The sequence below is a fragment of the Sminthopsis crassicaudata genome, chromosome 3, assembly GCF_048593235.1.
Source record: "Sminthopsis crassicaudata isolate SCR6 chromosome 3, ASM4859323v1, whole genome shotgun sequence".
Classification (NCBI taxonomy): Eukaryota; Metazoa; Chordata; class Mammalia; order Dasyuromorphia; family Dasyuridae; genus Sminthopsis; species Sminthopsis crassicaudata.
The window spans coordinates 442,357,459-442,376,089 of NC_133619.1; the positions used below are offsets into that span (position 1 = coordinate 442,357,459).

The window sequence follows — 18,631 nt, forward strand, 5'->3', positions numbered from 1 at the left end:
ATGCCCTCCTTCTCCACAGTGTCTCCTTACCTCATCCCTGAACACTGGCTTGGGGCATGGAAAATATTTCTCCTTGACAGGTTTACTATTTAACATATATCTATTTAAAAGAGTTCTGCTTTGATGGGCACCCTCTCTCTGGTCTCTCTCCAAGAATTCAAGCTCCATATGGACTGAAGGTCATATTAAATTTATAATGAATTTCCCATTCTGTACAATGTTTCTACAAAGATTGTCCCTAGTCACTGAAAAATAGGCTGCAGAACAAGAGAATGACAAGAAGTCAGGTATGGGCTGAGAACCATGTGCCCATGTCAAAGAAAGAGATCACACATCAGATGTTACCCCTAAAGCTTTCAAGTTGAAAAGGTTTCTTCCCTTGAAGTGACCTAAAAATGCACACATGTTCTATTTTGCATTTTCTTTTGACTTATGAATATTTCTCATAATCAGTTTGGGCCTTTATGTAATTGTAAATCATAGTTATATACAAGCATGGAAATTAACTTTTTAATCATACTGTGTAGAATGGAATTTAGGGGGGGAAAGTGCCAGGAGTGACAACTTTATAGAAGGCAAAAAAGATAAATTAATCCTACTGAAGGAAAAAAAATGACATTATTAGGAAAGGGATAGCATCACTCTATATATAGATGCAATTAATCAGTCAATAACCCTTTATCAAGCATCTACTATGTGCCTACTAAGCACAGGGAATACAAAGAAATACAAAAAAATAGTTTCTGTCCTTGAGGAGCTGCATTACATCAACCCCCAGATTCCAGATTTTCTTTTTGGCTGAATAAATTTGCTATGATGCAAGCCAGCCATCTCTCTATCTGTCTTTCCTTTTATAAGATGGGATAAGTTTTAAAGCTGTTTTCTTGTCCAGAGGGCATGTAATTATAGGGGAAATAGGGTTCTGATAGACATATTCTTTCCTTAAAAGGAAAATTCCCTTTTATGTGATATAGAGAATTTATTGTATTCCTTGATTCAGGTTTTCTTTTCTACTGTTCTGATTTTGACACCTGAACCCTGTGCTCCTATTTCAGATTGACTTTCATGTTTGTAGACAGAGAGTCTACAATCAATTCCTTTCCTCACCTATTGCTTCTTGTCTTCTGTAGAGGACTGCTGGAAACAAGTCATTAATAAATAAACAAACATACAAATTGCAACATATAGCTTGTTCATACTGAGAGCAGTATTCTTATTTTTCAGGACATTTCTTACCTGGTTTTTGTGAAACTTTCTTAGGACATGAGAACTGAAGATCTGGAGAAGCAGCAGACATCCAAGTAGACTGTGGTAAATCATCCCTTAAGATTGCATGCTTCAGAAGGAACCAGTTGGGGAAAGAAACCATTTGTACACTGTGAATAAAGATCCTTGAGAATGCTATTCCCATTGAACTAAGACAGCCCTTAACTTTGCTTATAAAAAAAGAAGCAAAGCCAATGTGATTGGCTTTGTTAAATGTTTCAATCTTGTAATGGAACAAAGTGGGATCATACTTGGAGCTATTGATGTTCACTGAAATCAGTCACCTGCATCTTACTAACTTTTTTTCTTTTTCCCTCCCTCCTTCTGTTCCTTCTTTGTTTTTTGCCTTTCTATTTGTCCCTTCTTCTTTCCCTTCTTCCTTCTTCCTTTCTTTTCTTCTTCCCTCTTTTTTCTTCTTTTCTTCCTCTTCCCCTCTTTCTTGTCTTTCCTCCCTTTCTCTCTCTCCTTCCTTCCTTTTTTCCTTCCTCCCTTCTTTCCTCTTTCTCTCTTGCTATTTCCTTGCTTCCCTCCTTTCCTCTCTCCCTTCCTTTTTCCTTCTTCCCTTCCTTCTGTCTTCCTTTCCTTTCCTTTCCTTTCCTTTCCTTTCCTTTCCTTTCCTTTCCTTTCCTTTCCTTTCCTTTCCTTTCCTTTCCTTTCCTTTCCTTTCCTTTCCTTTCCTTTCCTTTCCTTTCCTTTCCTTTCCTTTCCTTTCCTTTCCTTTCCTTTCCTTTCCTTTCCTTTCCTTTCCTTTCCTTTCCTTTCCTTTTCTTTTTCCCTTCCTTTCCTCCTTCCCTTCCTCTTCCTCTGAATTTGTAAACCCTCATATTTGCCCAAGTTCATTCTAGACCCATGGATCTTAAAAAAAACAAAACACCTATATGCTTATTTTCTCTTCCACTCCATTTGTATCTATAAGCAAGGAGGGGGGGGAGCCCCACTGACCTATAGGAAGGTATTAATCTACTTAACATTTCTAAGTACATCATCCAAAGGATTTTGTTTTTTTAATCTTACATATGCTCAGCAGAGTTACTGGCAAAAACTGTACATTTTCTTCATTTCATCCTTTCAACATCAAATACTGAGCAGCCAAAATTGGATCAGACTTCAAAGCTGGCTCTGTGCTCCAAGTCACAGAGCGACTCCCCCATTTCACATATTGAATTCGAGCAGGATATCAAAGTGCTACCAGAGAACCTCGGGTCCTCACTCAGAAAGAGGCTCTAACATCTGTAGAAAGTGAAGTGCGCAGACAAATCACCTCGGGGAGCAGCTCGCATTTATTCTCAGCAGCAAATTTCCAGCCTTTTGATTCTTGTGTTCACTGTACCTCCCTGTCTTTCTACTGAACTAAAGTTCTTTAGCAAGCTGGGGTTTTTGTCTCAAAGACTTCAAAACCTTACCAACAGTTTCATGTAGGGATGGCTGGACTGAACAGATAGATAGATCCAGGAATTTTTCAGACCAGTCTCTGAAATGAGACTTTCCTGACTGGGAGAATCCAAACTTTCTGTTACCTTGTTTATTTGCTCGTGGAGAACATCACACTCCTTGGGAGAACTCTGGGTAAGCTGTTGCCTAAAAATAACCATTAAAATTTTTTTCTTTTAATGAAAGAAGCTTCAAATTGATTGTTTTCCCTCCCTCATCAAAAATTCATCAGAGAGCACAGTTTTATTAAGTTCACATGTTGCTTTGTCCTTTCCCTTTTCTCTCCATCCTGATCAAAAGGATATGATCAGCTTCAATTAAGCATACCAGAATAACAGTTCTTAAATATTACAATACAGCAACAGTCAGATCTGGGATCCCAACAACAGAAAAAACCATCTTCAGCATTTATAACCATGAGATGAGAACAAGTCCAGTGAGCACGTCTGCTGATGAGATCATCTAACACAGAACTGAGAGAGCTGGAAGCCACTTTAAAGTTTAGTTAGTCTATTTTGTTGTAGTTGTTGTCCAGTCATTTAATTAATATTTTATTTCTTTGTGATTCCATTTGTTGTTTTCTTGGTAAAGAAACTGGACTGGTTATCCATTTCCTTCCCCAGCTCATTTTACAGATGAGAAAACTGAGGCAAATAAGGTTAAGTGACTTGTCCAGATTCTATGTACTTAAATACAAATTTGAACACATTTCTTCCTCACTCCAGGCCCGATGCTCTGTCCACTATGCCAATTAATTGCTCTTAGTCTAATCATATAAATGAAAAAACTGAGGTCCAGAGGCTAAAAGACCCATTTTTTACCCCACACCTATGTATCTTAGTTGGAATTTGAGGGTAGGGACATTTTCATTTTTCTCTTCTTCTTCTCAGAATTTGTTGGATAAATTCACGAAGGGGTTTCATCATCTATCCACTTTAGTTTCCAGAGCTTTAAGATGAGTATAACAACATAAGTAGCACATAGGATCACAGGATCATAGTGAGGATCAAATGAGAGGTCTATAAGCCAATTTATATAATACTAGCTAGCAGCTCTACAGCCATCTGAAATTTGCAAAGTGCTTTACAAATATTATCTTATTTGATCCTCACAATAAACTTAAGAGGTACACAATATATTTTATAGATGAGGAAACTGAGGCAGGCGATGGTCAAGTGACTTGCCAATAAATGCCTAAGGCTAGATTTGAGCTCAGATTATCTTGATTCCAGATCCTACATTTTAGTCCTGTGCCACCTAGCTGCCTTATTTACAAATCTCAAAGTGCTATATGAGTACCAGCTAATATTAGGAGGATTTAAAGCACGATAAAAGTAGGATCATGGTCTTGACATGCAGCTTTCACTGTGATTACTAGGCTAGAGTTATAATAATTTACATAGGAAGCTATCTGAGGCAGGACAATATGATGACAAGAGGTCACAGAATAGAAGAGAGCACCTTAGAGCAGGAAGCAGGGGTTCGAGGTTTTTCTTTGTCATGAGCCTTTGGATCAACCATTTTATCTCTTAGATCTTCTTCACTTTCCTCAACTGTTAATTGATGAGAAAGAACTAGATATTCTCTGAAGTCTCTTTTAGCTCTATGATTGTATGGCTCAACAATCTATGGTCTTTATTTAAGCTGAAACACACAAAAATTCATTGAGGTATGGTGTAAATGGTGCTGGAGTTGGAGTCAGAAAAGTTGAATGTGGGACTTGTCACTTTCTTGCTGTTGCAACCTTTTAAATTTTGGGTGATAATATGTCCACAGTTTTACAGGGTTGTTGTGAAGATAAAATGTATTAATGTCTACAAACCTCTTTGTATGTGTAAATCATGATGGTGAAAAGTTTGACTATTGGATATATTGATGTTACTGTCTTCTGCCCAACTTTGTGATCCACTTATCTCTTGTGGTTTCCCACACAAGATGCTTCATTCTCCTGATTCCAAGCATTTTGACTGAGTCTCCCCATGCCCTGGAATTCTCTTTCTCCTCATCACTATATCCTGGCTTCTACCTAATATCCTAATATCTGACCTTTTGAAAAAAATTTTTCCTAATTCTCCTTAATGCCAATGCCTTTCCTCTGTTGATTATGTACACTTTATCTTGTGTATATTTTGTTTAAACATAGTTGTCTACAAGTTATCTCTTGTTTGTTTGTTTATATATTTACTTAGTGGATATTTTGTTTGTTTCTTCCATTAGACTGTGAGCTCCTTCAGAGCAGGAATCAGTCTTTTGACTTTCTTTGAATCCCCAGCACTTACAGGGCCTAGCACATAGTAGGTGCTTAATAAATGCTTATTGTCCTGATGTGATGGAGAATCCATTTATTTACAGAAACATATAAGTAATACAATTATGTTTGATTATGTATCAATGCCCTTCAGGGAATATGAGAATATTATAATATATCTGGATGAATATTCAAATTGTGGATATACAATGTGGTCTAGTAAATGTACCCTTCTTGTGTATCTTGGGCTTTGGGGGGTTCCAGGACCTGATTCTATAGCCCTTAAATTTCAAGACCAATTACAAGAATCAAAGGCCTCATGGTAGCCAAATTTCCTTTGGAGATCTGCTCTAGTCCCAAGACAGCTGTAAGGGCCATCAGAAAGACAGGTTGATTCCCGGCTGCTCCAGGAGTCCAATAGGATTTAGAGGAAAAAGTGGAGAAGCTAGTTAGGCTCTTATCTTCCTTCCCCAACCCCGCCTCCCCACCTTTACCCTACTCAGTTTGAACATTTGAAAAGTCCTCTAACTGACATGGACTCATAGAGACCGAATGGACAGATGACAACCCTTATGCTCTCCCACTGGGAAATGTCACTTCAGTTTCCTCTTCTCCACACTCAAGCCCTTAGGAATAGTTCATCCTGCCAAATTTTGTTTTGCCTTAAACAGTGATCACACAAGTCAATTCTCTTCCAAAGTTGAAGTGAATCTTAATTTTCTGCCAGTGACTTCACCAGACATGCTGATGTCTATTTCATGGTAGGGAGAATTGAGGGGAAGTTGTAAGGGAAAGATAATCATCAGTTTCTTTGAATAAGAATACAACAGCATCATTGAGCCTTAAGTATGAAATGAAGGACCCTTCAGTTATTCCCATGTTCTCAGAAATCCCAGAATTTCCTGTTACCATGTATGCCCGTGGATACAGATGGACAGTTGTGTGTCTATGACTGCATCACAGTATTATATCAAAGGGTCATGCAAAATGATAAAATGGGGAATCTACAGTTAAACTCCAAATCAAATTACCCATAAGCTTTAGTTATTTAATAGTTGCCTCTCATTTGTTTTAGAGAATGGCGTCTTTTCAGAAATGATAACCTTTGGCTCATTTAATTATTGAGAATACTTCATTCACAACATGCTCTGAAATTCAACAAAACTACACAATACCCCCCCACACACCCCTCTTATTCTTTCTATTGAAATACCTACCCCACTGTTATTTTGTTATGGGGAAGAGAGGGATCCTGAAGAGAAGAAGAGAGTGAGAAAGTCTTAGGAGCTCTCTCTTTATATCTCCAGGGGTGAGAGTAACTATACTGAAAACAGGCAAAGCTTATCGGCTTTACTATAGAGTCAAGCTGGTTCTTAACTTTGAAAGGATTCAGCTTTGTCAATTCACCTAGGGGGTAATCAGGCTCCAGGAAAGTGATTCACAGGGCTTGATTTAAAAACCAGAAGGCCAGGATAGGAAACCTTCCTTTTAAAAATCACCATTGTGCAGAAGATTCCAAACTTTCACAGGAACCTAGATTTTAAGCTGGAAGAGAGTTTAGGGACCATCTGGTTGAATCCTCTCCTTTTATACATGAGAAAACTGAATCTCAAAGCGGTTAAAGTGACTTACCCATAGTCACACAGATAATAAGTAAAAGAGGTGAGATTTCAATCCTGGTCTTTTGGCTCCCAAACCATTGTCATAACTCTGTTATCTTTTGAGCTCCAATCATAAATTTCATATATGTGTGTATATATATATATATATATATATAAAATTTATTTTATTTTTAATTTATGAAATAAAATTAGCATTTTTATAACATAGTATAACAAAAACTGCCTATTTGGGGTATCTCCATCTTAGTATCATAAAGATACATCAAACTCCACAGTTCAAAACTAAATTTATATTTCTCCCTCAGCTCATTATTTCTTCTTCTTAGGCTCTAGAGTCATCTTTTACTATTTTCTTCCTTTTGCTCTATTCTACCCTAGAATAATCACTGGCCAACTTATTGTTGATTATATCTTTATAGAATCTCTATGACTAGATTGGAAAAGTTGGAAGGAATCTCAAAGGATTTCTAAGCCAATCAACACTTATGTAAGATATTGGACACATGGCCAGTCTGTCTTTCTTTGAAGACTAACATGCTACATATATGGTAAAAGGAAGTCTGTTCTAGAAGATGAAACCCATTTCACTCTTGGACAATTTTGTTAGGAAGTTTTCACTTTCTATCAAGTCTAAATTTGCTTCTTTGCATATTATTCCTACAATTCTTCCCTTTGAACCCAAACTGAACAATTATAGTCCTTCTGCCATGCGATAGTTCTTCCAGTTCTTAAAAAGAGCTATCACAGTCCTTTAAATCTTGACTTCTCTAGGCTAAAGGTTTCCTGTTCTTTTCACCAATTTTGATAAAGTATGAATTTAAGACATATCACCATCATCATTATTCACCATTGGGCATCACCCAGCTTATTCATACTTCCTAAAATGAGAAACCATGAGCTGAACAAAAAGCTGTAGAGATGATCTATCCAGTGTACAGGACAGCAGGATTGTCACCTCCCTTGTTTTTGTTGCTTAGGGAGACCCTGGAGTACAGTGAAAAGACCACTGGCTTTGAAAGCAGAGGATTTGAGTTTGAATTCCAACTTGGCCACTTGTTTCATTGAAACAAGTCACTTAACCTTTCCAGGCCTCAGTTTAGAATATGAGAAGTTGCACAAGATAATCTTTAAGGTCCTTTCTTGTTTTAGCTCTAAACCTAATGTTTCTCTTAAAGTAACCTAAGTTCATATCAGCATATTCTGCTACCATATCACATTTAATTTATATTGAGTTGAAACTTTTTAAATTGAAGTATTAATTACAATTCTTCATCTTATACTTATGAATTTGAATTTTTGAACCCAAGTATGACTTTAAATTTATCCCCACTAAATTTTATCTTATTAGGTTTGACCCAATGCTTTTTTTTTTTTTTTTTTTTTTTTAGTTTATCTTTCTGGATTTTGATATCCAATGTGTTAACTATCTTTTCCAATTCTGTGTTACTGGAAAATTGTTTAAGTATGGCCCTATGCTTTTAGTGATGTCATTAATACAAATGTTAAAACAGAATAGGGCCAAATAGAGATTTTGGGCCTGCTCTTCCAGAGATACCTTTCCAAGGTGACATCAAACCACTACAAACTATTCTTTGGGCTAAGTCATAAGTGAATGTTTTAATCTTTCTAAGTATATTAAAATTCTAGTGTAGTAATTATCATTTCTCTATCTTTTCTACTAAGACAACATCCAATCCCATCAACAAGCATTTGTGAACTTACTATATGAAAGCATGTTGTTAAGTACTGAAGATAAAGTGACAAAATGCTCTGAGCTTTGTCAAAAGTTTTGCTAAAACATAAGTAAACAGAATCCATAGCATTCTCCTGAACACCTAGTCAAAACAGGAAATGAGGCTTGTCTCATGTGACCAATTCTTGCTGGGTCTTTGTGATCCTTTCTGAATGTTCCCCAACCATTCATTAGGAAAAACCTTCATAGTATCTTTTGCATCTGTCCTCCTCTTTCCATTTCCATTGCAATCAGGCTATCATCACATTTCTTCTGTATTAGTGTAATAGTTTCTTCACTGGTCTTTCTGGTTTTAATTTATGACTCTTTTATCATCTTTCACCTTACAGCCCTGTGCATATTAATATAACTCTGCGGTTTCACCTTATGTTTATCAGATTGGCAAACTTGACAAAGAAGGAAAATGAAAAATGCTAAAAGGTCTGAAGGGAAAATAGGTATATTAATGCACTATTGGTGGGCTGTGAATTGGTTTAGCCACACTAGCAAGCAATTTGGAACTATAACTCCAAAAGTATTAAAATATTAGCCTTTTGGCCTAGCAATACCATAAAAAATCCAAAAAAGAAGAAAAATATTCATGTGTGTAAAAATATTTATATTAGCTATTTTTTAAAAAACGAAATCTAAAACTTGGACATTGAAGAGGTACTTATCATTTGGAGAATGGCTAAACAAATTATGGTATAAAAATAATATGATGCTTATTATTTTGTAAGAAATGGTGAAAGGGATGATTCAAAGAAGCTTATATGAACTGAAACATAGTGAGAAAACCAGGAGAATAATTTATCAATAACCAAAAATATGCTAAAAAATAGGCAAATTCAAAAAGCTTAAGAACAAATTATGATTTCATAGGAGTAATGAAGAAAGATCTCCCCCATGTCCTGACAGAGGACAGACTAAGAGTGCAGACTAAGAGAGATATTTTTTGGTTATGGTCAATATGGAAATTTATTTTACTTGCCTATACATATTTGTTACAAGTGCTTTCTTTTCTTTTCTTTTTTTCAGATGGGAAGGGATAGAGAGTAAGGCAGGAAAGAAAATGAATTTTAATAAATTGAAAAAAAAAAACTAATTAAGAACCCAATAGAGGGCTCTGTTCCATATCATTCCTCTACTAGAAAACCTTGGATAACTCAACACTAATTAGGTTATAAGTTCTTTCCTTATTCTGGCATTTGAAACTCTTCACAATCTTATTCCAATATAGCTTCTTAAATATAGTCCATATTCCAGTTCAAATGAATTGCTTCCCATTTTTATCTTGTTCTCTTCTGTATCTATTTGCTAATATATAATAATAAAATAATAATAATAAAGAAATTTACAGTTGGATAAAACCCTAAAATTTATTAAATTAGACCTTAAAAATCCAACAATATTTTTTATGAGAAATGAGAGGGAGAACATATTTTTAAAGTTACATGATTTGCCCAAAGTGTAAGTAATAAAACAAAGATTTTAACCCAAGTCCTAACTTCAAACCCTGATGTTTTTTCAACTTTTCAACTTGTTCTGGGATGATCCAAGTTTCATGACCCCGTTTGGGATTTTCTTGGCAAAGATACCACAATGGTTCACCATTTCCTTTTTCAGCTCATTTTAAGATAAAGAAACTAAGTCAATGGATTAAGTGACTTGCATATGCTCACAGAGCTACTAATTATCTGAGGCCATATTTGACTCTAGAGCTGGAGCTACTGTACTACCTAGCTGTTCTTTTCAACTTTATCCCATTACTTCTTGCCCAGTTCAAGTGCCACATCTTCCAAAAAACCTTCTGATCACCTGCATGTCACCAAATTGAACTCTCCTCAAATTCCTTATAGAACTCTGCCTGGACTTTTCCTGCAATCAGCAAACCCTTTCTTTTATCTTAGTTACCTGTGCATGTCATTTTTCTATCAGACTATATTTTCCTGAGATGAGAATCGATGTCAATATCAATTTTAATATCTGTGATGCCCATCATGGCACCTTGAGCATGGCAAGTACCTAATGTTTATGATCTCTTTCAGATTACCTTCCTTCCTTTAGTATTCATAATTTCTAAAATTATAAAATTTTGTGCATGAGGAAGAAAATATGACAAATTTTGCTGGAAAAACATTACTCTGGAATCAGAAAACTGAAGCTCAAATTCTACCTACCAAAAACTCTAGCTGTGTGACTTTGAGAAATCCTAAGTTTTCTGGGTCTCAGTTTCCTCACCTGCAAAATGAAGAGATGTTCTCTTCTAGTTCTAAACTTACAATTCCATAAAGCTACAAAGGCTGCTTGAGAGAAAAGGACTGGGATGTAATTTACAATGTAGGATGGATTACTTATAACCTCATGTTTTGTTGTTGTTGTTATTGACCTTAAAGTCTGTTACTTGCTGATCCCTTCTTTCTATTTGGAGGTGTAGCTAATTTAGGGGCAACTAGGTAGTGTGGTAGATGGAGAACCATGCCTGAAGTAAGGAAGATATGAGTTCAAAACTGGCCTCAAACAGTTACTGGCTGTATTGACCTAACCCAGTTTGCCTCAGTTTCCTCATTTGTAAAATGAGCTTGGAGAAGGAAATGGCACACTACTCCAGTAATTGCCAAGAAAACTCAAGTGAGCTCATGAAGAGTTGGACATGACTGAAATGACTCAACAAAAGCCAACTTAGAAAACTTGTAGCTTCTATCTACTTGGTATAGGGTCACTATATCCAATAAAAAAGACCTTCATCTCCATTCCTTTCTATTCATTCAACTCAAATAAAATTCATTGATTTTGGTCCCAGAAATAGCAGCCAACTCATCATAAGCCATAATTAGAGAAAGGAATAACTACTTAGTCTTTGAGAAAGGTAGATTTAGAATAAAAACAAACAAACAAACAAACAACTTTTACTTTAGGGTTAGTTGTTTTCATAAGGCATGACAGTATGACACAAATTATCTCCCAGAAGGTTGAATTAAACTTAATGAATGACAGAGGTACTATAGACTTAATTTAAATAGGGAAATTGGTGGGGAGACCCCCCATAATTTTGAGATCCAGCAAAAATGATAACCATGTATTTCCACAGAATATATAAACTTTGAACTGATCCAATATTCTGGTTTAATAATTATTGGTCTGACCTAATATTCATTCATTCAGTGCAATACAATTTCATGGAATTCAAAATATAGCCTAATTCTTACAATCTTACTTGTGCTCTTACATAGAATCCATATATTTAGACTATCTGATGTGACGGCATAAATGTGGTATGAAATAGTTCTAAAATTTCTCAGTATCATTAGTATGTAAATTATATACACATATTTGCATAAGGTGGGTATTTTATATTTTTCTCACATATTATCTTTTGAATGTCTTTGAAGATAGGGGTTGGGGAATAGTAATGGAAAATGTTTTGAGAAAAACACAAGTTGAGCCTAAATGTATCAGAAGAGTACAAGTTGATGCATAATTTATATGAGACATTATACAGCTAATGTTCCTGAGTAAATAATTTTTGCTTAGTGATACTGATATTTTCCACTGTTTATCACTATTCTAATACTTAAACAATCAACAAGTTATTTTTTGAAAATCCACTATATTGTGCCTAGCACCTTGTTAGACAGTAGAAGAGATAGCATAAAGACATTATCAAGTTGTCTACATTATTGGGGGGGAGAAAGTGTTGATATTCCAAAACATTTTTAGAACATTAAGGTTTTCACTGTGGATTTGGAGATAACACTAACTTAAGAAGGAAAAGGAATTTGGAGGAGTAATCAGTATATGTTATCTTATTAAATAAAATAACTCAGAGAGATTAAGATAAATAGCATCCTAGTTTATGTTTATATTATTTTTTTTCTGGTCTGTGTTTAAATCTAGTTATAAAAAGCCTCTACAAAATGAATCGTGCCATAGAAAAGGTATTAGAATAGGAATCAAGAGAACTACATTCTATTCTCCCCTTTCTTCCCCTTGCATTATTTTGTATGTTGTTATGTCTGACACTTCATGAGTGTTTTCAGCAATGATACTGATTAGAATAGTTTGTCATTTCCTTCTTCATATCATTTGACAGATGAGGAAATTGAGGCAAACATAATTAAGTGACTTGCCCTGAGTCACACAACTAGTGAATGTCTGAGGCTAGAATTGAATTCAGGTCTTTCTGACTCTAAGACCAGTACTTGTCCTAAACACTATGCCATGTACTTGCCCTACATTTTTTTTTATTATGACAATGCATTTTGGATTTTGTATGATCATAGGAGGATCATTTAACCTTTCTAGATATCAATTTCCTCATTGGTGAAATGGGCTTAATCCTCCCTCAAGTTCTTATATTCAATAAACTTTCTGCTATTCGTTTATCAACATTATAACCTGTGTTCCATAAAGGATAGATCACTAAATCTGAAGTCAAAAGGTCTAACTTTGAATTTTGGTCCTAACATTTAGTAACTATGTGTCTTTAATCTGAACCTCAGTTTTTTTCATCTGTAAAATAAGGATTACTGTTATACCTTAAGTTCTAGAAGTATAACAATCTATATAATGTGTAATAACATAGACTATTGTATCTATAGTTACTAGAGAAAACTTCCTCACAAGGGAGCTCCTTACAACAATGAAATCACAAGTCTACAAACACACACACACACACACACACACACACACACACACACACACACACACACACATACCCCTATACTACCTGTCTCATAAAGTTATCATGAGGGTCAAATGAGAAAAGATTATACATTCTAGTCAATGTCTGTAACGTGCTGCTGTCTCCAGAGACTGCTGATCGCTCTCTGGTCTACAGGAGAGACTTCTTCCTCCAGAGAGCTGCCTCAACTCTGACCTAGAGCAGAGACTCTCTATCTCTCAAGTGCCGCTCTCTTTTATCCTCCTAGAGAATGGGCGTGGGATAACGCAAGGGCTTCTGGGAAAAATTACTTCAACCAATGAACTTGCTCCTCCTAAGCATGCAAGCTCCTCCCCAGGAATTCACAAGTAAAACTCCCAGTAAAGGCCAGAACTAGAGAATTGTCAAGTACCAACTTAGCACTTAGTAAAAACCTAATATCTCATTATCTCACTAGCACTTAGTAAGAACCTAACAAATGTCAATGTCCACAAATGGTCAGAGTTGTGATAATCCATTCTCAATTTCTACTATAATTGTCCTATGTTGATCAACCAATTATATTTCTCCATGAAGTGCTTTTTTAAAGACAATTTATTTTAATGACAGAGTAGGGGAGGCCAATGAGAAGGGACCCATGTTCTCTGTTTATATTTGGGATGCTATGACCTTTCTCACTGTATCAAAGTTTCAATTTCAATTTTAATTCCTGAAATATATTTATATAGCAAGACCCTATACACAAATATGTAGATATTTACCTTCTTCTTCAGAGTAATTGACCACAAAGAATTGGTGAAGCCCTAAAATTTGTCCTCAGGTTTTCTAAGTCAACATAAATGAAAGAGAAGAAAACAATCTGCTTGTTTGTGGTTTTTAAAATCAGTAACATTTAGAAAAATTACAACAGGGGAGAAAAGAAAGGGGCAAGTTTTGACACTATAGATTACAAATTTTTCCTTGGCTCCAATTATGCCTGATAACCTTTGAATTTACAGCATATTTCAATCAGCATCTATAATGTACAAGGGAATGTGCTAGTCACTGGAGACAAGGAAAAAAAGGAATAATCCCTGACCTAATGGAGTTTACATTATCCTGGAGAATACAATGGGTACATAGGTAAATGGATAGCTAGACAGCACAGTGGATAGAGTACCAGTCCTGGAGTCAGGAAAACCTCAGTTCAAATCAGGCCTCAGACACTTAGCTGTGTGATCCTGGGCAAGTCCTCATCTATAAAATTAGTTAGAGAAGGAAATGATAAACCTCTCAGTATCCTTGCCAAGAAAAGCCCAAATGGGATCCCAAAGAGTTGGATAAAACTAAAAAAATTACTGAACTGACACAAATGTAAATACAAATTATGAAGAGTTGATTCTTCTCAAATTCTGGTCATACACTGAAAAATCCCTTTACAACAAATGATAACATAACCCCTCTTTTAGGTCATCAATCCTATCTTAAAGTGATTTTGACAAAACTGACCGTCTTTACCACAGTTTCCACAGAACTAACTGTCCATTAGGATGTTATTTTACCTAATGTCCAGTTGAATGGACACTCCTCTAATTAGAACCTCAAATCATTTGAATTGAAAGCAAGTTATATTCAAATATATACATATGTGTGTATATAAAAATATTTATGAGTTTGCCCAAAGATAGTATAGCTCCTTTAAGATCTAGAACACATCTTTCAAGGATGTAATCATAAACAGGGCTAGAAACAGACAATAAACATCGCATAAAGCAGTTGCTCTAAGTTTGTATTTTACAAACACACACACACACACACACAAACACACATACACATATATATATGTCTACACAGATATATTCATACACACACTAGCTCCCACAAATCCCAAGGGGCTCTCTATTTGACAGTATTTGTTTGACTCATGACTACCCCCTTCCCCATAAGCCCATCCATTCTTAATTTTCCAGCTATTTAAAAAAAACCCAACTCATTTTTATTTTGTTTTCTTCTCTACTTCTACTTTCTTCTCTACTTTCCTCATTCTTTCTCTTTGAAGGTAACAATAATAGTTGAAGACTCAGATAGAAATAGGGAATCTTTCTTCCATAAAGAACTTTTGGCTCATGAGAGGAAAGTCTGTTTGCTCATCCATGGTCTGCAAATTACAACTATTGCAATTTTGCATGCTCTTTGGCATTTTAAAGAGTTAGACATTTCAAGTACTCACAGATCCACAGAATCTCTAGAGTTGGAAGGGATGCCAAGCGCTATTTCCTACATTTAGTTCAGATCCTAATGATTGATTACAATAGATCTCCCTATCTCCAGGCTCCAAATTCTGCCCTCTCCCCTCCATATTTTTCTCAGTTGCTAAATCAATATTCTTATATTACTCATCTGACCATATCACTCCTCTACTCATAAAGATCATATGGCTCCCCTGGCTACTAGGATAAAGTACAAGTCCCTTTGTTTGACATTTAAAACTGTAATCTGGTTCCAATCTATCTTCTTAGACTGGATTTCATATTATTCTCCCTCATATATGACATTCCTGTTTCTAAATAGACTGATCTTCCTTTTCACATCTACCTCTTGGAATCTCTATCATGTTCAAGACTTGTTTTAAGTGCAACCTTCTACTCAAGGCTTTTCTTGTTTCCACCAGATGTGAATGATTCTCCACTCCCAAATTAATTGCAATTAAACAGGGCAATGATTGTTTCATCTTTATCAATGGTTAGCATAATGCCTTGCATCTAGGAAATGTTTATTGATAGTTTACTTGACTGAATTTGGAAATACTTTATATTTTCTTTTCCTATTATATTTCATCTTTCCTAGTTTAAAAAAATTTCTTGAAATCAGAGGCTATTTTTATTTTGGATTTTCTATTTCTAGAGTACAGCATGGTGTCAGGCACATAATATGCACTTGATATGTTTTATGTTAAATTATGCTAAATTATGTTTTTACTAATTTAATCAAACCAGTATATAAACAAGAATTCCCTCTATAATATATACAACAACTAGTCACACAATTATTTCCTGAAACCCTCCACTGAGGGAAACCCCCCTACTTTCTTAAGCAGTATGTTTCACTTTTAGAAAGCTCTAGTGATTAAGAATGTTTTCCTTACATTAAATCCAAATTTTCTTCTTTATAATTTTCCATTTCTTTAACCAATCATCATAAAATTCTTCATCATCCCAGTTATCCGCCATCAGAAACTTTACAGATTGTCAGGTTGTTGTTATTGTTGCATTATTTCAGGAGTGTCCAACTCTTTGCAACCCCTATTTGGGGTTTTCTCGGCAAAGATTCTGGCATGGTCTGCCATTTTTCTTCTCTAGCTTATTTGGCAGATGAGAAAACTGAGGTAAACAGTGAACTCTGCCCAGGGTCACACAAGTATCTAAAGTTAGATTTGGACTCCTGAAGATTAGTCTTCCTGATTCCAAACCCATGTGTTCTATCAAATGTACTATCTAGTCAATGTTATTACAAAATTATGCCACTCAGAAATGAATATATGACATTGATCTATGATTGAATTGGGGTCAATAAATGATTGGGGTGAACATTAAGTCTATGTGCTTGATTCCTATGTTAAATTTGAAATATACTTTAAAAATTCCTAAATGGTTCATAGAAGAGATTCATGATTTCACTTAGAAGCCTCTTTAAAAAAAATTCTTCTTTGTATATGAAAGTACTCATGTGCCTTGAAGTTCAAAATGACAGAAGAGAGAGAAATTTAAAAACCATACTTTTAAACATTCTTATTTAATCTGGTGGTAGAGTCTAAAGCCCTGGATTGCTTTAAGATAAATTATGTTAAACATGCTGTGCCCAGCCTTGACAACTCTTTAAATTCATTTCTATTAAACAGATAAAGCTCAATCTCTTTGGACCTGATAAAGTCTAAGGATTCCAAAAGCTCCAAATAATTTCCTTTATATTATTTACTCTGTTTCATTTCAGTAAGCTTAGAAAGTATTCTCAAAATGATATGGAAGAAAATTCTGTTCTTTGCATTTTAGCCATAAAATGGGAGTTGTAATTTGTAATATTCTTGAACAATAGATAATATTGAACAAGGCTTCAAAATTTAGGTTTAAGTCTTAGAACAATAGTAACTTAAAATATTTGCATATACTAAAGTAGTTTGGTTCTCAAAAATCTAATCTGAGATCCATGGGGAGGGGGTCCCTAAGGCACTTTCAGGAAGTCTTCAAAATCAAAATTATCTTCAAAATAATACTAAAATATTATTTGCCTATTAAAATACTCCTCCCTTTTCCAGCTATACGTGTATGAGGTCATATTTTCTTTACATATTTCAGTCAAAACAACATAGAAAGCGACTGAATGAAAGAGTAGATAGGAGAATCTATCTGTCTTCTATTAAGTCAGACTTGAGATGTGCAATTATGTAAATAATTTTGGAAAATTTAAGGTTTTTTTAAATAAAAAATAATGTTACTATGGAAATATATAATGGGTTTATAATTGTTATTTTTAATGAACAAGTAAATTTAAAATGATCAGTTTTAATTTCTAATATAGTAAATATTGATAAATATAGCTCACATAAACAAAAGCTCTTTGGGATCTGCAATCATTTTTAAGCATGCAAAAAGATTCTGAGACCAAAAAGTTGGAGAACATCTGCCTTAAATATTTTCCTAAAATTATTTATTCCATCTTTGCTCACTTCTAGAATTCTTCTTTCCATCTGGTGCAAGGTAAATTTAAGAGACACTTCCATGAACTCCAGTTCTTAATCTTTCATAGTCTGGTGAAGTCAGTCGACACCTTTGAAAATGATGTCATTAAATGCATAAACTAAAATACATAGGATTACAAAGGAAATCAAATCTACTGAAATAAAGGTGTATTTTTTTTTCCAGCCAAGCTCATGGGTTTTCCTGAAATATATTCACAGGCACCCCAGGTTAAAGATCCCTGAAGTAATTGAACTAATTTAAGACTTTCCCCTTCTTTTTGTTTAATCATTACCCTAATCTGATTTAAACAGCAAATGGAAAGAGGATACAGATCTTAAGTAGATCCATGCAGAAGCCTAGTGCCCCTGTCAATCAGATCAGCACCTTTATCTTCAAGGAGCACAGAGTTCCTTCCAGATCTTTTCATCTAGCTTCCTCAAAAAAAAGTAGTTAAACCTTTGGTGAAGGGCAAAAGAGAATTCAATTCTGAGAGTTTTATTAGCTGCACTTCGGAGCTATAAAGGATAGAGTAGGGAGACTTGGAATCAAGAATACCTGAATTTGAATCCCACTTCAGAAACTAACTGTAGGACCCTAAATAAGTCATTTAACTGCTCTGTGCCTCAGTTTCCCTATTGGCAAAATGGGGATAATAATATTACTTACCTCCTAGGATTGCTGTAAGGATCAAATGAACCAATATTTATAAAGCACTTTGTAAGCCTTAAAGTATTGTATAAAAAACTAGTTGTTATGATGATGATATTAAAGAAACACTTAGAAAGGTTTCTTATCTTTGGGGTACTTTAAAGTACCATCTTTAAATTACTTTGTGATATGAAAGTTAAAGAGGGGAGTAGGGAAGGAGCTCAGTGGATTAACATCACATCTTTTTTTATATACCTTCAAGATGTGCCATTGAATGAAAATCAATAGAAGCACATTTTTGGAAAC

At 35.0% G+C, this 18,631-nt stretch overlaps 1 protein-coding gene across 1 annotated transcript in view; it reads right to left on the reverse strand.

Moving 5' to 3' along the window:
* Positions 1–18,631, reverse strand: part of MYO3B (myosin IIIB) — a 679,546-nt gene that overhangs the window by 170,333 nt on the left and 490,582 nt on the right. The window contains exons 31-32 of the mRNA XM_074302208.1: positions 2,784–2,844; positions 1,237–1,336 (exon numbers count right to left, since the gene is read on the reverse strand). Coding sequence (XP_074158309.1) covers positions 1,237–1,336; positions 2,784–2,844 — 161 coding nt within the window. The remainder of the gene's footprint in view (positions 1–1,236; positions 1,337–2,783; positions 2,845–18,631) is intronic.